Genomic DNA, 24,782 nt, shown 5'->3' with positions numbered 1-24,782 from the left:
CCTTTTTTAAAAAAAATTTTTAGGATTTAATCATCTTTTGTTATTTTGAGTGATTAATAAAGTTCAACATGGCAAACCTGGGTAACTTTCTTTATTATCTGACTAAATTTTGACATAGAAATATTTGAAAACTAGAAAAATCTCACGGACTAAAGACTAAGTACCTATACATAGGTCTCAGAAAATGTGTAGGTCTGAAAAATTTTGAACAAGATTTTTAAAAAAAAATTTGAAAACTAAAATAAGAAATCACATTTTTTATTCCAAATCTCATTAAAATAATTTTAAAAAATTATCTCAGTTTGTCTTAGGCCCAGATTTCAGTCAGCACCTTCTTCAAAAACTCCTAGTACAGGATATAGGGCGACCCCCAAGCCTGCTTCTATTTTTTCTTGCCCTTATTTACAATAAATAACTTAAAATAAAACGAAAGCGTCCCTACAGAGAATAAACTTAAGCTCCAAGCCACTAAAAACCGTGAAAAATATGTGATCCATTGTTGTACCCCAACATTCCCTTTTTCGATAAATGTTAAGAGCTTGTGAAAATTTCGAAACATTTTAAGTCAACAAGCGGCTTAATTCTTAACTGACAAATTAGTAAAGCAAATCTGACCTTACCAGATCTTGGAAAACAGTATTAAGTGGTCTGCCCAAAGGAGACTTTTGGCTCTTCCACGAGTGAGTCAAATCATGCACTAAGAACGACTAAGTTATCTGAGACATACAAAAACAATGGCAATCTCTGATGGAGCATCTTTAACTACCTAAATGGTTACACTACCTGGTGATTTTTTTTTGGAGATCATAAGTTCAAAAAAGAGACCATCGGAGAGCAAAATCATCGCCATGGCAACAATAGCCCATTTTTACCCCCTTGGCACAAAGTTGTCCCGTTTTATGGTACAGTAAAACCTGTGAAGTTTACCACCCTTTTAAGTTGACCAGCTGTCTAAGTTGACCGCTTTTTCAGGCACAGAATTAGCCATTATCATATAAATCAACCTTTGTAAGTTGACCACTAAAGTAGTGCACCGCAAGTGGTCAACTTACACAGGTTTCACTGTATATGCAAAGTTTTTCGCAATTATACCTTTCTTCTTTCTTGGGGCACTATTTTCTATGTTCCTGAGTGTATGTACAGAGTGTCTGCATTTAATCTGCAAAAACTCTATTTTTAACCATTTGCCAGTTCTCGGAGAGTTTTGCCTATCCATGTTAACAAAAGTTCTTTATTAAAAAATGGCAATAATAATAATATAGTTGTGTATACTATTTTTTACTTTGATTTTGCCCTTACTTTTCGTAATAATCTAATTTTTTTTTAAGATTTAATTAATGGGATATAGTAATTACAGTTATAACTTACCTTTGTATTTAAGTGTTAGCCCAAGCAAATCACAATGCAAGTCATAAAATTAATTTAAGAACTGTTCTTGAATACCAAGTAAAAATAGTTTGGAAAGAAAAGAAGAATGACCCTCCCCGGTCCGCGAATATTTTTCAGAAATTTTTTCCGGTCCATGGATCAAAAAAAGTTGAGAAACACTGGTGTAGAAGCTGCAATTGGAACTTATCACCCTTTCAGAAGAATAACAAGTTGTCAAAGTAAAAAATCAAAATATTTATATTTTTCATTTCTATTGAAAAATAAATGTAAATGTTATTACAGTCGACGCTCGATATAACGACCATCTCCGTCCCAGAGAAAAAGGTCTTTATAACGAGTGGTCGTTATAAGAGATATAATGAAAAAAATATACACGGTCATCATGCATGCCCCGCTGTTCCGAAAAAAATGGTACTTTTTCAAACATTCCAGTTAAATGCCCAAATTATTTTTATCATAGGATTTTTTTAGAAAAATCGTGTGCAAAATATTATGACAGAATATTAAACAAATTTTAAAGTAGAAAATATAGGGAGGAAAATGTTACACACTTGCAAATCTACTACTACTACTACTACCACAACATTTTCTAAAGATAAAACCAGACAAATGTTTGCCTTTTTGACAGAAGTGATTTTTGCGAAACATTATTTTCTGTTTCAGATATAGGTGATAAATTGTGTTTTTTCTTGCTTTTCAAAGAAGCATTTAAAAGTCCCTCGAGAACCCCAAATTTTAAAAACCACTAGATTCAAACACCAAACTACCAACACATCTGTCAACTCCCTTTTCTTAGGAATCTGGAAATTTCTCGATTTTTCCTCCCATTATTTTTTCTGTGCTAGCAGTGGTGAATGGTAACCCTTCCACCCCTCTCAAAGTTCCATTTGACATTGAAAACTTTAGGCAGATGTCCGTAAACAATAATCAAAGTCATTTCAAGCTACAAATTTGTTTATTGGAAAGAACACCAGAAATAACGTCCGCTGAATTCGGTCGCTGTATTGGATTAGACGATACAAAAAGGTCGTTATAATGAAAGCAAATTAACATAGAGTTCATAGGAACAAAGTTTGGACTTTCACCACTGGTCGTTATAATGGGACGGTCTTTATAATGTGTGGTCGTTATAATGAGCGTTGACTGTATCAGTAAAAACATACTAAAAAATCTTGTACAAATTTGGAAAAAACACTCTATGAACACATAATTTTAAACCCGTCTGTCATGTTATATTTCCCTCCAAAAGGCACTATTGACTACCAGTGTAAAGTGGTAAGTCACAAAATTCTGTGTTTCATATCTCAGTGACTACTACTCTTTGACTGTTTTTTTTTTTAATTTTTTTTCGTCTGAATTGTTTTTCCCTGCAAATGATTTCCCTAAATGTAATGTAGGGGATTTCGGAACAATATAAAAAGTTTGATGGTTTTTTTTTTTTTTTTTTCACTTTCTTTTTTCCATATTGTCACTCTGCATCTTATTTTGACCATTTTTGCAATTGGAATTACGCATCTAGAGCTAACGATTGCTAAAATAGTATCTTGTGATTAAACAAAGAAACACTATATATATATATGTATATATATATATATATATATATATATATATATATATATATATATATATATATATATATATATATATGTGTGTGTGTATAGATAGATAGATAGATTGATATCTGTATATATATTTTAGTAGAACTGATGAAACAAGCCAAGAAAATGCAAAAAAGTATCTACAAGAGGTTCAAAACTTGGAGAACAATATTCAACCCTGCTCTTCTTTCCAAAAAATGAAGGAATCCAGGGACTATAAAATTGCAAAGCTAACTCAAGAAATAGAGGTAAGTGTTTTTGTTGCTTACTTTTTATAGCCATTTAACTATATTATTTTAAAGCAGCAAAAAACAATAACTAAGGAAAGATTGCTGAAAAATTTAAAAGCAAGTTACAGAATCCCTATAGCAGCGGTACCCAATCCTTGGAGCAAGAGCAGAGCGATACTGGTCCATGGACTTAAGTTAAAAACCTAAACCAAGATAAGTCTACATTCATAACCTAGCTAAACTTACAGAATCAGTAGGAGCTTATCGTACAACAGTTTCAAACGTTTGAAAGCATTAAGAATGATTCAAAAGCAAGGTCATGTGTGTCGTACCAGTTGAAGCTAAGGGAGGTCGAACAGGGTATTTACCAGTGTGAACAAATGCTTCAATGGTAAAAAAAAGAAAGGTTTTTAGCATTGTATCATAATCAATGATGAAAATGGTATACACTACAAAAACCCAAATCGTAGAAAATCTTGGGGTAAACCCTGCCATGCACTAACATCCTCAGCAAAGCAGACTATCCATATTTTCAAGCTTCTCCTCTGCCTTTGGTGGAATCAGCTGAGTATTGTTTATTATGAACTGCTCAAATCAGTTGAAACCACCACTGCAGATTGTTACAGATTACAATTGAAGCACTGAGAAGCAAAGGAGTGCAAGTGGCAAAATTAAAAATTTAAAGATAACCAGTTGGTGCTAGAGATGGTACTAGTAGCCCTGGTGGTTGCTGCTATACAGCATGATTTAGAAAAAAAATTCAATGAAAGCCTACCTAGGATGTTATCTTTAAACGCGTTTTACTCAAAACTTGAAATTGTCCACTTACATCCTTTTGCTTCTCACTGCCTCAGTTGGACTGATTAAGCAGAGCATTGGTGGAAAAACGCCCCTTATACAAGCAGGGACAAGATAAGATCATTTTGCAGCTCAACTATGCTCGGCCACATGTTGCAATATTGGCAAATATCTGCCTATGAAAATAATTTTGTTTCACTATTTATTCTACAATTACCTTAAAAAGATAATATTTTAAAGTATATTGATTCTAGCCTTCCTTTTGTATTCAATGAGTAAACATTTAAAAAAATCCTTATTTTAATAAACAAGTTAGCAGAAAATCTTACTTCTGTGAGAAAATGTTGATTAGATTTCCTTTTTATCTACTTGAAGCTAAATATACCACTATTCTTTTTTTTTTTTTTCTATTTCACTTGCAGAATCTGCAGCAGTATTTGCTTGATCAGAACCAATCTGAACCAGTTCTAAAGAGGGAAATGCAAAGCAGGTGTAAGGATTTTCAGAAAGCTTTATGTAAAACAGATAAAGAACTTCGTCAACTGAAGGAAGATACTCAAAAGACTGAAGTAGAACTTACCAAGGCAAAAACTAGGTTTAATGCCTTTGTTAAATATATGAAGAAAAACATGAAACAAGCATTGTATGCTAAGAAAAAACTTACTGAATTTAAAAAAGAGACAACAATTTCTCTTGGCAATTCTGAAAATAGCAATTCTGAGTATTTGAAGGTAAGTGGAAGAAGGTAATAAATGAAGTATTTAATGTCTCATTTTTTTGGGGGGACAAAAAATTAAAATTATTCTCCCATTAAACTTCGCATTTGCAGTGTTTACATAGGTAAGTAAGTGATTACAAATCAAAGCTAAGTTCTATTGTATAGTAGCAGTAAGAGTTATATTCATTTCAGTAAGTTTATAAGCCTATTCTAGGTAGAGAGCAAGCCTTTTAAGTTACCAATATTGATCTCTGGTAGATTCTGCTATAAGTATAGCACTTGATCAACTAGTTTGGCGGTTGCTCTAGATGGCAGAAGTTACTTTTCGGTTGCCTCTCCAAATTATGCTGTATAGTAGACCCTCATTTTATGCGGGGTTTGCGTTCCTCGGAAATGCCGCGTAAATCAAAACCGCTTAAATTAAGACTTAGTATTAGTGTTAAAATAGGGGTTAGACTCCGTAGATAAAAAAAAAAACTTCATTCTAGTGATGACTAATTGTATAATACGTTTAATGTGTACTTATATCGATTTCTATGCACAACATGCATAAAGAAAACACACATTAGTTTAGTGTTTATGAAAAGGAGCTGGCTATGATAAGTCTTTTGGCAGTCAAGATATTTTCTTTGTAGTTCTTTTCAGAGCATTAATGCATCCATGATCATTTCCATGATAGAATCTTCCCTCACTAACAAATCAGAAAGATCATTTCTATTATCAAGGAATTGCTCAAAATATTCAATGTTAATGTTTTTTGTTCTGTGTCATCAATGTCGGTATCCAACAGGGTGTCCAGGAAAGGACTCCCTGATTTCAAAATTAAATATCTCAAAAACAAGGGTCGATATTGGAATAAAACAAACGGTATGTTTATTGTGAAACCCATAAAAATCATGTACAAAAACTTGAAAATTAGTAACAAAAATTGCCAACAGGGGCGCTGCACACTGTAATTGTAATAGAAGTCCCTATAAATAGTGCTGCGAAGGGGTTGGACGATAATTTCTAGCGTAAATGTTATGAGCGGCAAATTTACTGCTGAAGCGCCTAACCCCTTCGCTGATCACTGCACTATTTACGGGACTTGCTATAGCATTCACAGCATGCAGCGCCCCCTATCGGCAATTTTTGTTACTAATTTCTATGTTTCTGTACATGATTTTTATGAGTTTCAGCAATAAACATACCGTTTATTTTATTCCAATATCTGACTTTGTTTTCGAGATATTTAATCGTGAAATCAGGGAGTTCTTTCCTGGACACCCTGTACTTGCTTTTGTCCTCCTTTGTCACTCCTAAAAGCTCTTCTTTCAGTGAGTTCTGAAGTATGTGAGTTAAATAACTTTACTTCTGGAAAGAGCTCTGAAACCAATCACATAAAATATCTCTAGTGGCCCAAGCTCGATTATTAGCACACGAAAATGCAGTTTATTATGTGTAATCTGCAATCTTTAGGAGTTTGGATTTTGAGAGAGGGGAAAATTTTATCTGTTTGCAAAGCTGCTTCCATGTAAAACCGAAACTTATCCGCTTAAAATAAAATAAAGGTGTCAAATCTTAAACCACGTATAATCGAAACCGCATAAAACCAGTGTCTACTTTATTGAAGCAAGACTGGTGAGTCATTCTTCAAAAAGTGTAACTTTTTTTTGTCAACACGCCTTTTACTCTAAAAACTTTAAGGAACTATTCATTTAACAATACTTTTTAATTTCATCAAAAATATATCTATTTAAACCTGCCAACAAATTTTAATAATAATTTTTATTTTATTGTATTTTTGGTCCACAACATGTGAATTCTCACCTCCATGGCATGTCACACACATGGTTTGACTGTTCTATGTTGCTTAATAACTTGTTTAATCAAAAATATATACTTACTTATTTATTATTCCTTTCACAAGTGTCTCAAATTCTAATTGTTTAAGTATATTTAATTGTTTAATATTGTGTTTTAGTTTGTTTTAGTAGGATAAGGAATCATGTCACACAAATTTTCACCTCCGTTACCCAAACACAAAATGCCATTTTTCTTTAACACAACACAGTAATGATCACATTTTATTTTCCATGATACAAGGAATATAATAATGTAAATTAATGTAAAAAAAAGAAGTGAAGATGTTTTCATATGTTCAACATGTGCTGATTGTAGCAAAAAAGGAAAAAAAAGTTCCCTCAAATATGTTGTTGCATCAAAGCAACAGTAAGATATCTTAGTGTTATTTCTGGGATTAGATTTCTTACTGTTGCTCTGAGGCGATGATGTATCCATTAGGACTATATTAGTGGAAAATTCCTCACCTCCATGACAGACCTTATGAATGTCATTAAACCTGAGGTGAAAATAAATGATAGAGGGAAAAGACATCAATATTAGGTATTCTACCAAAATTATAAATTAACAGTATGTTCTCAAATTTATACTAAATGCTATTTTTTAACACACCTTTCAACTAAAAGGATAACTAAAAATTAAGCCATACTTTAATTAAGAGAGCTTAGTATTAGATTCGCACTCAATCATTAAAATAGCTTATTGTTTGCACAATTAACAAAATTACTACTTTGATATTAAATTGGCCTCAGTTTTTAAACATTAAGTTTATTTTTTTAATAATATCCGTGAACAAGACATTTTTAATTTTTTTTTCTTTATGAGTAAAATAATTGGAACTTAGCTAGGCCATTGTTTATGGTTACTTCTAGTAGGTATCACTCTTATGTAAGAATGAAAAAAAAAAAGAAAGCAAAAGGTTTCAAAGTAGAAAAATATTTGTGTTCAAAAGTTACATTTTCTGGAGAATGACCCTGGTATGCCAATGCTTCAAATATTTTCATTTTTAATTCAGATTCTATCATGGCATTTTTAAATTTTCCTAAAGCAGTGAAATGATTTAGCTACCAGTTATAAATTTTACCAAGGGACCCGTATAGCTGCATATAAATAGCAGTTATTAATTGTTACAGTGGTAGTTAAAGTTAATTTTCAAAACATAAGGAAAATATAAAACTTTAGTTTTACCTTTTTTTTTCTTCTCCCTGAGAAACCTGGAACTCTGTCACCCTTGGGTTATACCCTCAAGAATTTCTGGACATATTATGTATATGATCGCATATACATGTTTTGCATTATGGGTTACTGAGAGTATACCCTCAGAAAAATTGATGGTAACGTCACTGTCAAAACTTAAAAAATAATATCAGATTTTGTTGATCGGTATAAGGTAGCATTTAAAAGTTTTTATTTTTTGTCAACTACAACCATAATTTTTTTCAGAATTGACTAATATCGTCTGTCACCTCAATTGCCCGTGTTTTAAAGAATCTGTTGTGTTATTTTGTGTATTTTGTTGTTATTCTCTCATTAGAGATATAGGTAAATTTTAGAAATGCCAAAATCATCGCATTCAAAGTTTTCAAATCAAACAAATGTTGTAATTCCCTATTTTTGGAACACCAAAAGATTTTTTTTTGCATGGTGTTTCACTTTTTTGGCAGAATTTAGTTTGCCTTGACTGTGCATTGTGCAAACAGTCAATAGTTATATAGAATACCAAAATGTATCAAAATTTCTACAATTCAATGCCGACAAGGCGACAGATATTAAGGTATAATGCTAATTTTTTTATGTTTTCAAGTTGTTGCAAATAAGCAACTTTTAAGCGATATCCCAAACTGATCAACAATACCTTGTATTATTTATTAGTTTTTGTAATTTAAAAATTTTTTGTCCAATTTTTGAAAGTTTCAGCATAGTGAAACGATAGAAGAAATCAATTTAGAATTTTAAGATTTTTCACACATTTTAATGATTGCAGTTCACAACTTTTCCGCAGTATTGCAAAAATATCTGGGAAATTTCGATTTTTTTCCCCCTAATATGTATATGTGGACAAATAAATAACAGCCTAGTTTTGCTTTAAAACTTTTGCAACTTGTGTTTAGTAGTATTTCTAGCTTTTTTAACAACAGAAAAAATTTTATGAATTCTATTTTAAAACTTTGTTGAATTTTATTTGCTGGCAACAACAAAATAACTTTTCTTTATTTTAAATTATGATTTGCTCTTAGGATTGGATTCTAAAGGAGATTGAACAAGCTGTGTGTGAGAAAATTGCTCATCATAAGATGGAAGCTGCACAAGAAGAAATTTTCAATATAAGGAATGAAATCCACAAACATAATGATGAAGTGGAGGTGAGTTTTTCTTAATAAAACTTTTTTTTCCTGTTTTATTAATGTGGTCTAAAAAGATTTATTAAAAGAACTACCAAACAAAAAAAGACATTATTTATTTTTGTGTTTGATTCATAAATATTCATGTTTTTGAAATTCAAGCATTGAAGTATTTTTCTTATTTTTGAAAAAATTAAGTTTCAAAGTTAAGTAGTTTGGGAGCATTTTTCAGGTTTTTTTTTATTTATTTAATATATATATATACAGAGCTGCCAAGTGCTCCGTTTTTCCCGGAGTTTCTCCGATTTTTATTGCGTACTCCAAAAATCCGATTTATTCCAAAAAAACTCCGATTTTTCGACTTTTCTTCACTTTTCGTTTTCAGATGAAATTTCCTTATCCTTGAAGGCAGGAATTATGTACAAACTCAACAAAAGAGAAGACAATTTGATGCTTTGGAAGCATTAGTATCAGGATAAACACTGAGGAGAGCGACGGTTGGAGAACATCAGTTTTTGATCGAGCATTTCAGCTCCACGCGTGTAAAACATCGCCGCCATGTTTGGTCATTCACAAGACGGAAGTCAACGGTGCTAAGCGCCTAAGTTTTCAAAGACGGAGCAGATGTGGGTGTTTTCCTTAACTGAAAAATCATTAAAGTAAAGTAAAATGTGCCACATTTTTTTTAAATATTAAATAATTTTCTTGAGAAATGAAAAAAATCATACTTATTCTCACTGCTTTGGAAGTTATTGTGTTAAATAGTCTCAATTAAATTGTAGTTTCATGAGGATTTTAAGTTATTTGTATGGAACACAAGTTCAAACATTTCTATCCTAATTTTTGACTTAGTCGCCATATTTGGTCATTTTGTGAGATTTAAGTACTTAAGTCTCTTTTAGTGACCTAGTTTCAAAAAACGGAATAAGATGCATTTTGCAATGCAAACTATTGAAAATAATTCAAAATGGGCCTTTTTTTTTTTCAGAAAATTCTTAATTATTTTCTTGTAATATTTAAAAAAAAATTTTCAGAATATTATTTTATCCTCATTGGTTTAGATGCTAATCTACTACATACTGATTATTTCGTCTAAATTATAGTTTTTAAGGATTATTAATTATTTATAGTTACTTTTTTGCAACTAATTCAAAAATCTATTGCCCTTTTTTTTTCGTAGTCGCCATGCTCCCGTGTCCTACCCAAAATGAAATGTTTGTTACTGATTTGGTAATACAGTCAAACTCTAATACAAGGGCAGTTCAATAAGTACCCGTATCAGAAATGAAGACACAATTTTTTGTGGCGGCGACAATTCCGGATGAATGTGCTGGTGCGTTGTCCTGGTAAAACAAAATCTTCCTTTTTGCCAAGTGCGGCCATGTCTCCTTCAAATTTTTGTCAAAGTGATCCAATAACTCACTGTAGTATTGTGCAGTGATCATTCTTTCTTTTACTAAAAAATCCATGAGGTCTTTTTTTCAAAAAAATCCGTCCTGGTTGTTCCTTATCAAAAACGGATGTTTGTCCATGTTTAAATTCGTTGAACCAATCTCTAACTGCAGTCATAGATGGCGAAGAGTCCCCATAAGCAGCATCCAACTTTGCTTTTATCTCCTCACATTTTTTCCCATCCAAAAATAAAAAGAGAATTACCGAACGATGCTGCTCTTTTTCCATATTAGGGTCATTTCACGGTATTTTTGACATTTATGTAGAGCCCGTAACGTGACCTTTTTTGCCATAACTTTTTTAATTTGCTGTTTGATTAGCATATTTTATTTTGAGCTTTTTCTACCAACACACCAACTCATATTCAAATAGTTTGCAAATCAAACTGTAAATTAAAAATGTATGGCTAAAAAAGGTCACGTTACAGACTCTACATAAATGTCAAAAATACCGTGAAATGACCCATTAGCGAAAATCATGATACATGTCTTTCTCGAATGGTTACTAAATCCAAACTAACCTATCCAGCAGTCTGACATTTGTTTTGCTGCCCTTTGATAGATGGCAGCCCACGATAACACCAACTTCCCTCAGGAACGCCCTCTGTCGTCAAAAACGGGTACTTATTGAACCGCCCTTGTATAGCGCAACTGTTGGATCCGATTGTGCGGTGGCGTTATATTAAGTTTGGCCGTTTATCAAGTTGTAAAGAATAAGATTACATAGACATTTCGAACATTAATATTTAAAAATATGATCAAATTAAAGCGTGTTCTTACCTGTATTTGTTCAAAAAATGCAAAAATATAATATAGAAAGAGATATTTGTGTTTTTCAACATTTTGTATCTTATCTTAATAATGTTTTCTATGGTACAAAATATTTTCAAATGCTACTTAGACATTTTTTTCTAAAGTAACTCTTTCTATGTCCTTTTCTAATGCAAGAAAATAGTTCATCTCTTTTCTATTAATCGCATGTACCTCCAACATCTTGTTAGTTTCCAACTGCATTCTTTGTAGATTCATATTTAATGATCACTTCTTCATTCTAAGGTTCTGCTTTAGTTGAATCGAGAATTGCTGACCCAATAATTTCCTCATGAGTCAAATCTTGAAAAATTGAATGTGATTTTTCCGCATCTATACATTCATTTGCTGTAAGAAGATCTTGCAAAGCAGTCAGTTCGTCAATGTTATTCCGAATCTCCTTATTTTTACTTAACTTTATGCATGATGTTTTTCAACTTCCACTGAACCTTCATGTCCCCAACAATTGACATGACTTTCTGGATTAATTTCATCTTTCATCCCATGAGTCCTTTAGCTGCAAGAGTTTAAAAGTGTTTTAAAGCAAAGCCTGGTGTGGGATATGCAGTCGCAGGTTAGCAAAGTAATGGACCCTGTTCCCTGTTCAATCGCTGATCGTGTTTCACAGACCACAAGCTAGAGTATATCTCAAGTTTATCGCTAATAAACTCTCCACAGGGCACTTTCACCTGAAAACATGTTAGAGTTCTTAGCTTTAATAACCAATAGCGCTTATTACACTTGTTAACACTGAAGACGGAAATCATAATTAAATAATAGTCAGTTTAGTGTTAAAAAAAGTCGATTTTTTTTCCTGGGCACGGTATTGGTTGGCATTACAAAGAGTTGGCGCCTTAATTGATAGATTACATTAAAATTCCTATATGGAAGATTTGTATAGACAATTATGCCGATATAATGGGCCATAATGGCTGAAAAAGAGCTGCTATTCCCTGCTCTACCTTTTCGCATATCAAATAAAACTGCATTTTTAAAACTTCAGTATCAAAACCTTTCTGGAGCATATCCCTAAACCTGACTTTCTCCCAAATGTCATCAAAGCTAAAGTAAAATGGACATCAATTTCGATAAATTTCCAAACCTCCATTCCTTAACGCTACTTCCAAAGATAGAATGAAATTTTGTCTTTAAGAATTAAATTTCAAATATTATCCTTAATACTGCTTTTTATTTCCCTTCTTCCCCCATCTCATCTAATGTCTCTCAAAATAGCATCTTTAATACTTCTATTTCAGACAACTTTTGAGCGGAGCTTCAGGCCCCCTAAATTCACTATGTTTACTATAAAATTAATTTCAATTTCGGAGAAAATTAGGAAGGCTATCCCACCTTTTCATATAATATGACAAAAAAAAATGCCTATAATTACGATTTTCTGTGCCAATTTTGAAATTTTCTCCACAAGAAGAAATCCCTCCCTATTTCTGTCTCTTACGCAATCAAAGTCTGTTTTTGAGGCTTTTAAGTTACAAAATTTCTTTGGGAGCTTCTCTGATCCCCCTGCTCCGTCCTTCCTCTGATCATCCAAAGACTGCTTAAAATCACGTTTTTAGGACTTGTAACTTTTGGTATCTATCTTGCCGTCCAAGCAATAATTTTCACATATAGTGTTCCTCAAAGTTCAACTTCTTTTATATTTTATAAACACACCCTCTATCTGCTTCTTTTTTTTTTCTTTTAAAACTTACTAATGAAACTTAAAAAAAGACGATTAAGGGCTGCAGTTTCAAGTCTTTTTGTCCCACTGCAGAAATATCGAAAACCTGCCCTGCTTAAAGTAGGGATGCACCGGATATCCGGTAACTATCCGGTATCCGGCCTATCCGGCTGATTTTTTAACTATCCGGAACTATGAGGTATCCGATCCGGATATCCGACAGTTTTTTGCAGGATATCCAGGCAGTTATCCGGTAAAAATGTGAGAGATATCCGGGGTTGATGTGGGGTTATCCGGTAGGAAATGAGGGTTTAATTTTGAATTTACTTTTACAAAAATTTCAGTTAAAGCTTTCACTGTTTCATAAACTTTTTGATGATGCTTTCTCTTTTAATTGCTGCTTCAAAAACGTCCATTCCTCTTCAAACCTAGCTTCTGGCATTCCCCCGCGTCCCCCCCCCCTCCTTCGCGAATCTGCTGACGGTATGTTGCCAATAATTTCTTCCTCCCTCTCTCACTCTCTCTGCTTTAACACGCTGAAGTGAAAAGTCGACCTTGAAATGGTTCATATCAAAGCATTTGAAGTTGGAGGAGTGGCCGTGTTGAAAATTAAAATACAGTCAAGTTCCGACTTGCGGGAGGAATGCATTCCACTACTCTTCTCGCCACTACTCCTCTCGCGTAAGTTGAAATTTAGCGTAGTAGAAAAATGTATGAATTCGGATTTTTAGAAACACACTAAAAAATTTTAGGCATTTGTAAACACCTCTCACACTATTTTGAACCATTTCTTAACTATATATTACCGTTTCTTGCATAAAAAAAAAGCTGTATTATTCAACATAAAACTCTGTTACGATGTACAAAATTAATGGTCAATGGGAGAGAGACATGTAAATAAAACAATAATATAGTTACAGTGTATTAATAATTTAATAATGCACGCTTTGGTGCCATTATATCTCATGAACATTAAAACGAAGAATGAAAGAAACTAATGAAAAATGCGGAATAGTTGCTCTGAAACAAAGCAATGTTTAGTGTAGTACGGTGTGGAAACTTCCGTTTTCAGTGATACTAAAAGGATGAAGAACCATCAAGAAACCAATATGTAGTGACCAATGATGTAGTCGATGCTTGCACCCAGAGCGCACAGTTGTACAAACGAACTATTTTCGAAATTATATTTGCTTGTATATTTCTACACATGCTAAAATCCTTTCATTGCATTCATTTATATCCAAAATTTTGTGTTGCGTTTGTATTTTTTCCATTTTTAGTTATCCGTAAAAGTTTTCTCCCCCTTTTTTAAGTTATTCCACTTCCGTAAAAATGAGTTGAAATCTACCTGGAAAAAAAACCATCCACAAAAAAAAAATCAGAACTAACGTACAATTCATTTTAATGAAAGCATGACACATTTTAGAGGAAGGAGAAGGGAGGGTGGCAGATCGGGCAAGTGAAATTCGAATTCTCAGGCTTCAAATAATCTCTGTATGAACTAAAAATATAAATAAAGAAAAAACGGAGCATAAGTTTTAGCATAAGTTTATTAATTTGTTAACTGGGTTGCCCACCTAGGGGGGGGGTGTTTTAGGGGTATTTTCTCTTTTTTGGGGGAGGGGGGCTTTCTTTTAGGGAGGAATTTATGGTTTTTAGGGGGTGGGCCCTTGCTCTTGGGGGGGGGGGGCACCCCTGTATTTAAGATGCTAATTTGCATCTTTAGAGAAAATGTACCTTTATTTCTGGAATTAAAGTAAAATTTTAAGTTGAGATTATTTAAGTTTATTTATTTATTTTTTAAATCAAATTGGCCCTGTTTTAATATTTTCTTTTTTAACTTGTATGTTAGAAAATTTTTACACGTGTATTATCTGTAATAAAAATGATTTATAAGCAAAGTTTTATTTTTTGCTATTTCTAAATTGGAAACAAGAAAATGTATTACTTTATGATGAAGTTCAAAAAAATTTCTACACGTCATGCAAATCTAATAACAAATACGACTCATTATACAACCTTTAAGATTTCAACTATGAATAATTAAAAGTTTAAACCATGTGTACATTACATACAGAATTAATTTTTGCCGAAAGTTTGTCTCTTTCGAAAAAATATGTCGAAATAAAACAATATTTTAATGTTTCATTTTATATATAGCACAATTCCTAAATTAAAATATAGAGGCTCTAAAAAAGTACATTTGAATGTACTTAACATGTTTTTAAAGAAATGATACGTGGAACAAGTTTGATTTATTGTTTTGAAATGGCGTTGTAGAAAAATATACGAACATGTAATGCAATCGAAATGCCGGATATCCGAATCCGGCAGGTAAGGGGGCATCGGATATCCGGTATCCGACAAAATCACTATCCGGTGCATCCCTAACTTAAAGTCTTTATCAGTAGCAAAGTCATTGAATCTCTGAATTGAAACCAAAATGATGATTTGATTGAGTCAAAATATACTCAATTAGAATTTTTGTTTCCATTCTATGAGGAGAATTCGTTGTGCGGAAGATGAAATTGATGGTAAAAAAAAACATTATTGATGTTTTAAGAGTGAAGACCTTAGACTTATTTTAAGAGCACTGTTGGTCAAGAGCACCTAAATGTCCTTCTTCTTATGTAAATATACAGGGAAAGCAAAGCCTGTAATGAGGAAATAACTGGAGTTTTTTTTTAATAAGAGAGTTCTCAATTTGTGATTCTTAAAAACTTTCTCTGTGTAAACTTAAGTGAATTATTAATCCTTTGATTGGTAGTAAAAAGGTAAATTTATTTGGGTCTCTTAATTAAAAACTATTTAAACTGTATAATTCATAAATAAATCTTAAGTTTATTTGTAAAGCATCCGGGATAACCAATAGTGCGAATCAAGAGGAGTGAGACAGCTGCATTTATGCAGAAATAAAAGAAAAACTATTTCTTATCAAGGAGTAAATTGGAATCAAGAAAGAGTCTGAGGCATTTTCTTTGGATGTAATGCAGCTGTCCCATTCCTCCAGCCATCCCATTCTTTAAAATTAACAGCAATTCCATGCGTGACGGAATGATTTTTTTATGAAACACAATAGCCTAAGTAATTGCAGTGAAATAATTTTTATTTAAGTTAGCATTTTTTTTCCTTTCATTGTTAACATTTAAAACATGAAAAGCAAAACAGAAAAATTTTCTTGCCCAATTTTTCAATTTGCACGTTATTTTTTGCTTTGTGACAAAATGACGTTTTTTCAATTAAACTTAAATGTAATTTCTTTTGGTTCTTAATAAATAAATTATTTAACTGATAAGGACTTTCAAGATTCCTAAGTAACAACAAGAAACTGTTAATCTCATTCATTGGAATAAAATAAATGAAGCTTGTGTATTGAATTGGAAGACAAGAATTGATAAGTTCATTATTGACAATTAAAGTGACAATATTTAAAATCAAACAACAACAACAAAACTCTTGCACTTGGCTCATATAAAGTTGACAAATAAAAAAGTGAAATAATTTTTTAAATCATTACAATAAAATTAGTTTTTGAAAAAATCATAAAAGATGAAATTTTCATGGAATCACCCAGCACATTTAAAGAAAAATAGTTGATGTGATTGTTTCTTTAATAATAGCATTTGGTCCATTCCCAAAACAGAATCTTAGCTACTCCACTGGTGCTATAATTACTTTCTAGGTTTCTAAACTCTAGTCCATCCGGGATATAGTCTGATCTTCTTAGGCTTCAATCCTGCTCTGAAGAAGGCAGGGATATTTACAAAGCCATTAAGGTAAAACACTTAGCCTGAACCAATTCTGAAGGGACCACAACCTGTAAGATGGATACTAGTTATGTTCCACGCTGCAGTCTTGAAAGTAGCTAGAGGTATACTGTACTTCAGTTTAAAAATATAAAGGTGTACACTAGGGTGGGCCGAAATAAGCCGAAAAAAAATTTTTTTTGAAATCAATTTTTGGATAGCGCGCAAAAGTTGCGTAGTGAGCTAGTTAGCACTCACAAAAAATTTCTTGGATATTAAAAAATATCTAGCCGGCGCTATTTGACATTGAAAAACCGTAAAAAAAGAGAAAAATGAATTTTTGTCGAAACTTTTTTTAAAAAACTAAATTCCAAATATTTTGCTGGAATGCACCGAAAATGTTATATAATGAGCCAGTTCAAGCCCATAAAATGTTTCATTGATTTTAATGAGCATTTAACCGCTCTTTTCCGACATCAAAAATTGGAGAAAAATGAAAAAATATTGAATTTCTTTAAAAACCAATGTGAAAATTATTTTTCAAAATTAAATCATAGACTAATTAATTGAATAGCACTATTAATCATAGTAATTATTATCACGCAATAGTATCATACATTTTCTAGAATTACATGTATAGATAACAAAATTTTAAAAAAGAAATCTTAAAATTTGATTTATAATACCTCATGCATAATGAATATTATTTTTTGGAATAATATTGTCCCTTGTTATCAAATGATGGAAGTTCTTTCCTAGCAAGAAGTTTTGCACGAATGTATCCATCTCGTGCAGTTTCACCACGAACTTTTATTGCAACTTCGGTTATTAGTTTCACACAACGTTTCACAGCTTGCGTGTGACAGGGAAATTTTTCGAAAGTAAACTCTGTAGAATGTTCTTTGCACATTTCTTTCCATTGTTGGTCTTTTAGATGCATTGTAAGAGTTGGTTCTGTTACAACACAGTTTTCCCAATCAACTAAATCAACATAATCAACGGCTTCAAAATTGAGTTTGGGACGCTCAAAAAATCGTACAGCATCCGAGCTCTTCGTCTTCTTATTTCTAGAGTTCAGAATGCGCCTAACAGCTAATTCCCGAATGTATTTTCTTGAGTCAAACAACATTGTCAACAGTAGCTGTTCAGGATGAGCGAAATATGCATTACTTGAGAGAACTTAGAAAATTATCTCCTTAACGTTGTCTGGAAACTGCCTTCCAAGAGAAATCATTTTCCAAAAATGTTGGGCGCCGTACTGGCAGTTCGGTTTTATTTTTATTTCAAACCACATTGGAGCATAAACTAACATTACATACTTTACAAGTATTGTAAGATTTTCTGATGGACTATATATAAGCATAACAAATGGTTTGCAGTTGTCAGCCATCGCGCACGACTGAGTTTTCCTGGGCTACTGTCAGCCACGCTAGAAGCACAACTGACCATCTTTTACGGCAAGACAGATTCTATACAAATATTGTTGTTCAATACTTAAATTTTTTATATCTTCCATGTCCAAAACCAGAAGATTGCAGTCAATTTTATCAAATTTGACCACCGGATTTTTTTACAATCTCTAAGAAGTTGTTCGATAGCTCCAGAATATGAATGTGGCCACTTTGTGCAACCGTCCAATTCCAGTATAAGATGCCTCAGTGGCAACTCATTGTGGACATTGGACGCAAGAGAGGACCCCTTTAATTGCTTAACTCCCAGCTGTGGAGGTGTAGAATTACAGTATTTCTTAAAGAAGAATACTTGCGTTCAATTTATTAATCAGTTTAAAGGACTTCAGAGGATTCATATTTTTTTAATACTCAAGCGCTCTATTTGTCAAATATATATAAAATAGTTATAAAATAATCTTAGGAATAATAGAAGTAGTTGAGCGCCGTTTATTATCCCGAAGAAACTACTGGAACCAAAGATTAAAAAATTAGCATCTTATGTAACTATTTTTTATTTGAGTGTGTGCATTTTTTAAAATTGGCGTACAAATGTCGCATAAAATTGATTGAATTTTCACTGTTTTTTCTAGGTAACGTATTGCGTAACATTTCAGTACTTACTTATTTCGAAACTACTTTTAATTTTTTTTTTTTTTTTTTCATTTTTCCAATGTTTCAGTCTTAAAGGAGCGTAGCTAAATATTCTACGAAATGTCTAAAAATCTTTGAGGATTTCAACTAATGCACTAACAGATACTTCTAGTGTTTGTTGAAACTAGCTTCAAACTTTTATTTTTGCCCCCCCCCCCCTTTTTTTTTGAAAAAAGTGCATTTTTGTCCTTTTTTTCAGTTTTTCAAGGTCAAATAGCGCCGGCTAAATATTAAACAAATTTAGCGAAATTTTTTATGGGTAATAACGGGTCCATATAGCAACTTTTCCGCACTATCCAAAAACAGATTTCCAAAAAAAGATTTTTCGGCCCACCCTAGTGTACACTGAAACTTTAGAAGGAAGATGCTGGTCACTGGCGACTATCAAGCTATTACTTTGATAAGAAGGCAACAATTTTAGCCAAAATGTAGGCATGGGCGGATTTATGGGGGGGCGAAGGGGGGCAATGCCCCCCCCAGTCTTTGGAGGACTTTATATACAATAACACATCTTCCAAAATCTTAAAAGAAAAATCATGTTTTTGTTTTCTTTTTTGAATAGTTCAGAAGTGAAAATGAAGAGAATACCGACTGTCCCTTTCTAATGAGAGGGAGGGAGGACTGTACACTAAATTACAAGTAGTAAAGCTGTCACTGGGTTGCTGAAAATGTGTTGAAAGCGATAATTTTGAACTGAAAACCATTAGGGCAAGTATATAAGTGAAAATAATGAGCTATGTATTCAGCTGCAAAGCTGCAATGCTTAAAATAATTAATGATTATTTCAACGCATTAGAAACAAAAGTTTAAAAAAAAAAACGGATTTACCACCTGAAAAATTCATGACTTATTCCTTAAAATACCAGTGGTGGCGCTAGGAAATCCCCGACGGAGGGGCAAGCTTTCCCGACAGGGGGGGGCATAGCCAAATTTTAGTTTGCAAGATCCCCCCCCCTCCAATTTAGGTGATAAAGAAACTAATCATTATTGGCATCTAACAACAGGAATTCCCCATAAAAATTAAAAGCAAACAATAAAAATTTTAATAAAGATAAAATAAAATAATTAGAAAATTAAATTTAAAATTAAAAACATGAAACTAGGCTTTTGTGAGCAGGTTCATATCGCGAGATCAATAAACTAGAACAGTATAAGAAGTAGAATTTGACGAAAAATCTGAATATGATGTAAAATCATTAAAAATGTGTGCTCTACAGAGTTTATGCAGAGAAAGAAACTTAGCAGCATTAATGTAGTTGTGAATGTAATGTTGCTCTTACAGAAATGAGGGGGGTCCTCCCCCGGAAAATTTTCGAAATTGTAGCTCTGAAAACGCAATTTTAAATGATCTTCAGTGATTTCATGCAGACAAGGGTTGGATGCTCACCTCCAAATAATTTTAAGAAATTGAAGTCCAATAAACGAGATTTTAGTCGATCTGTAATGGTATTTTGCAGGGAGTGAGAGTCGAGGTGCACAACCGAAAATGTTCTAAAATTAAAGAAACAAAATTGTAGGTCATGTTTTGTAACGTTAGGGTGATGGGGTTAATGACCAATTAAGATATTCAGTGTTCCTCCCCAGGGGTGCCCATCCCCCCTAAGCTCAATGGCGCAAATTCCCCCCCAAAAATTTTCTCGCTTTCGAATCGGATTAAACATAAAAGTTTTGAGAGTGTTTAATTTCCAGTCAAATTCACGAGGGGGGGGGGGGCGCTAACAAATACCATTTGAACTGAAATACTGTTGGATTGTTGACCCGCCTTTTTTTCCCAAATTTTACAACGTGGAGCTTGAATAAACAAGTTTTGGGTATCCCTGAATTTTGCTACACCTCTTTTTTTTTTCAAACGTATGAATAATTATAGGGAGAGGGAATTCAACTTTCTGACTTGGGATGGAGTCATTATTAGAATTATACAATATAAATCTATACAATATGAATTTTATTTTATTGTCACTTAGATGGGGGGGGGCGGGGGTTTCTCCCCCGCAAAATTTTCAAAATTGTTATTTTTAAAGCCAGTTTTAGACGATCTCTGGTGATGTTGGATGGATACAAGGTTTGGTGGCCCCTTCCCGGTAATTTTTCAACATTGAAACTTTAAAAAGTGCAATTGTAGATAGTCTAACGTTGTGTTAAGGAGGGCTCTGTTTTCAAAATTGCAATTCTAAAAACGAAGTATTAGACTATCTCTGGTAATGTTAGGTAAAGAAGAGATCCTAGGGCTCGCCTCAGGAAAACTTTCAAAATTAGTCTTAAAAACGCTATCTATGGTTGGGAGCAAAGCATTGAAGCTCTAAAATCGCAATTGTAGCCAACCTTTGTGACGTTAAGAAAAATACTACTTTTCGGAAGCTCTCCTGGAATTTTCTCGAAATTAAAGCCCTGAAAACCAAATTTTAGACAATTTTTTACTAATGTTGACGAGAGTGGGGGGGGAGGGCGCTCTACTTAAATTTTCGAGCATGTAACTTCGAAAACGCAGTTTTAATAGATCTTGATAAGGTAAGTGGAAGGTGAATTTCGGTGCCATCCCCCCGGCAATTTTTTGAAATTGATACTCCAAAAACGCAGTTCTATGCTTGTCTTTGATCGTGTTAAGGAAAGAGGGGGGAATCAGGCTCTCCCCTACAAATTTTTCAAAATTGCAGTACTAGAAACGCAGTTTCAGATGACTCTTGTTGATAAATAAGGTGTTATTCAGGTGTTACAATGGAGGCGCTCTCCTGCAAGTTTTCCAAAATTGAAGGACCACACATACCGTGACAGATATTTTTTGGAAATCCTCAAAAATGGATTCAGATATTCAGCAACATCGAAAATCAAAACTCGAGAACTTTAACGAATCAAATATCCATCTATACATATCAGACATAGACGAAAGTAAATATGATTTACGAAAAATATTCTAAACACCTTAAGAACAGACTGTTCTACTTCCATCAGCGAAAACCAACATCACTGAAAGTTTTAATAAAAATCATCTAGTGATAAATTGAAACAATCAGTTTAAAAATGATAGAGAAGATGGGAGTAAAGTGAAATGAGAAAATTTTTTCATCAGCTTAAGCTAGTTAATGAAGAAAATATATTAATTTTCGATTGGAGGGATAAAAAATATGTTATTCGCAAACTTCTAAGCTAGTTCTTAACGATTGTCAGGGTGCAAATGAATCAATGAAAGACTAAGAGCATACTGGTGAGAATTGTTACAAGCAATAAAACATTTTCGACCTCTCTCCTTCTCATCACTGTCTCACGATTCATCATGTAAAACTGTGCTACTTCCAGAAAATTTATAAGAAATTGAAAAGAAATCAAATCGTCTGATCCAGCTTTGAAACAGACACCAACTCCATGACATCTGTGATGTTACCTTCATTGAAAAAAAGACACGGTCATTAAGTTTTGGAAAGAGTACCAGGGCCGTCGTTAGGTCAAAAAGCTGGAGGGAGAGGGGGTACGCTTTTGGTGACCCCTTAATTGTTTCAAACTCAAGTTCAAATACGCAGAGAGAGAGAAGATTTGACTTCTTGTTTAGCAGGGAAAATCATATTACTAGACCTTAGTACTAGTAATATAAATTTAATCGTAAGGATAATATTCAATCAGAATTAGGGGGTGTCGGAGGACTACCTTCTTGCATTACTTCGAAATTGAAGACATAAAAACGTAGTTTTAGACTATATTTTAAGTTTGGGAGAAAGGGGAGAGGAGGTCCAGGATAGCCTCTCCCGATAATTTTTCCAAATTTAAGTTCCCAACACAATCATACAATATATTTAATTATGTTCAGAAGAGGGGTTCCGGGGGCTCTCCCCCGAGAGTTTTCAAGATTGTTATTTGAAAAACACAGTTTTAGACGATCTATATGGTGATGTTAAGGGAGGAAGAGACACAACGGCATCATCGTTCTATAATTTCTCAAAATGAAAACTTCAAGCACACATTCCCAATTGTGAGTTATTTCTAATTGTGACACGCAAAGGAGGGGGAGGTCTGGGGGCACTCCCCCGGGAAAATTTTGAAAATTGTAGTTTGAAAAATGCAGTTTTAGACGATCTATTTTGACACTAAAAGGGAAGAGAGATGCGGGGGAACCCCCCCCCCCCAACCCCGAAAGGTTTTGAAATTTTTGAAGCCTTAAAAATGCAATTGTAGACTTTTTTTGGTAAAATTTAGTGTACCGTCAGTTTTTTGAAATTAAAGCTCCGAAAACGTAATTTAAGCCAACCTTCGATGAAGGGGGGGGGGAGCTTTGAAGGGGCTCGCGACCAGAAATGTTTGTGTAATTGAAGCTCTAAAGCGAGATTTAAGACATTTTCGATGATGTTGGCGAAAGAGAGAGGGGGGGGGGGCGGGGATTCTTTGGAAAAAATTTCAATCTGTTGAAATTGCAGTTTTAGATTTTTGGTAATGTTAAGGAGTGGATAGATTTGGAGTCCTCCGCTGGCAAATTTTCAAAATTGAGATTCAATTAACGCAATCGTAGCAGGGCTCAATTTACCAATAGGCAGAGTAGGCAGTTGCCTACGGCGGCAAAATTTTTAAGGGTGGCAAATTTTGCTTTAACCATACGTTTTATAAATTTTTAATTCTTGAAAGTAAAATATTAGCACTTTTATTTTCCATAGGGACAATTTTTTGTTGTAATTTAATAATGATTACTTTCATACATGTTATGAAAATCAAATGATTTTCAAATCATGTTAATAGAGCAGTGTAAAACAGTAACTGAAGACGACAAGCGAGTATCGATTTCAGAAAATGTTGCATTTGGCCAGAAGTCACAACAAGATTGGAGTGTGACTAAAATTTTTAATGATATACTAAAGTTTATTCAATACCGGTTTCTTAAGTAATTGACATTTATTTTCTTTTTTACATTATTAATATTCAAAAATTGTTTTTTGTTAGTAGGAGGATGTTTTTTTGTTAGTAGGTTTGTTTTTGTTAGTAGTCTCGGAGCCAATAAAAATGAGTGACGAGTGAAAATGGCTGAGAGATTTTAAATAAAGGAAGCATGCTAAATTAAAAACCACGTAGAACGAAAAAGAGTCTTCAAAAACTTTTTAAACGCGATATATTTTTTTCAAATAGGCACTTTTCAAAAGCGGAAACTTTCGACTCTTTGTATTGTAATCCAATTACAATTTACTAATGAAATACCATCAAACAGTGAAGAGTTCTAAGAACACAAGTAAGTGAACGTAATAACAGAAAATTATTCAAATCGTAATCGTCAGCAAAATTTGCCGAATATGGAATTTTTTGGATCACTGTGACCTCCCACCGGGACACCCCGTACTATGAAACGTCATCATTTCTTCGTAAGCTTGGCAGTTCAAACTTCAGGAACACGTTTTGCGTGTTTTTGAGTGAAGAAAATTTTGCTTCTTTTAAGGAGGAGGGGGCGGCAGATTTCAAATCTGTCTAGGGGCGACATGGAGCTAAATTCGGCCCTGAATCGCAGACGATTTTAAATAATGTTAGAGAGATAGATGGTTTTGGAGATCTCCGCCGAAAATTTTCTGAATTTAAGCCTTAATAATGAAATTTTTGAGGATCTTTGGAGGACGACAGTTTTGGGACAGTTCAGGGAAGTTTTTTGAAATGGAAGGCCAAAAGACGAAATTTATTCAGCCTTGAATGATGATGAATGATTAATTGAGAGAGCGTTTCTCATAGATTACGTTGGGAGCACTCTCACGGTTTTTCGAAATTGCAGTCCTAAATACTCAAGTGTATGCCATCTTTAGTGACGTTAGAGTAAGAGATGGGTTTGAGAACGTTTTCCCGGGATTTTTTTCAAAACCAAAGTTTTAAAAACTCACTTCCAGGCCAGCTTTGGGGACGTAAAAAGAAGGGTTTGGAATTCCCCACTCTTCCTTTCAGTTTGGCTACGACCCTCCTATCTTCGTTGTAAATTTTAATTATTGATAAACATATTGTGGCATTTTTTTTTTTTTTTTTTTTTCAAATTTTCCTTTGCCAAACACGATTATTTAGTTGGATTTTCCATAGTCAAGTTTTCAATTCCAAGTCTAATATTTTTCTTTTCCTGAAATACAAGCA

General features: G+C 33.3%; 1 protein-coding gene across 1 annotated transcript in view; it reads left to right on the top strand.

Moving 5' to 3' along the window:
• The first annotated feature begins 3,184 nt into the window (after window positions 1–3,184).
• LOC129219025 (myosin heavy chain, clone 203-like) overlaps window positions 3,185–24,782 on the top strand; it is an 86,730-nt gene continuing 65,132 nt past the window's right edge. The window contains exons 1-3 of the mRNA XM_054853344.1: window positions 3,185–3,235; window positions 4,438–4,746; window positions 8,813–8,938. Coding sequence (XP_054709319.1) covers window positions 3,185–3,235; window positions 4,438–4,746; window positions 8,813–8,938 — 486 coding nt within the window. The remainder of the gene's footprint in view (window positions 3,236–4,437; window positions 4,747–8,812; window positions 8,939–24,782) is intronic.

Source organism: Uloborus diversus, chromosome 3, assembly GCF_026930045.1.
Source record: "Uloborus diversus isolate 005 chromosome 3, Udiv.v.3.1, whole genome shotgun sequence".
NCBI classification, from domain to species: Eukaryota; Metazoa; Arthropoda; class Arachnida; order Araneae; family Uloboridae; genus Uloborus; species Uloborus diversus.
Note: the sequence above shows the minus strand (reverse complement) of the source record. Positions and strands in the feature narration are given on the sequence as shown.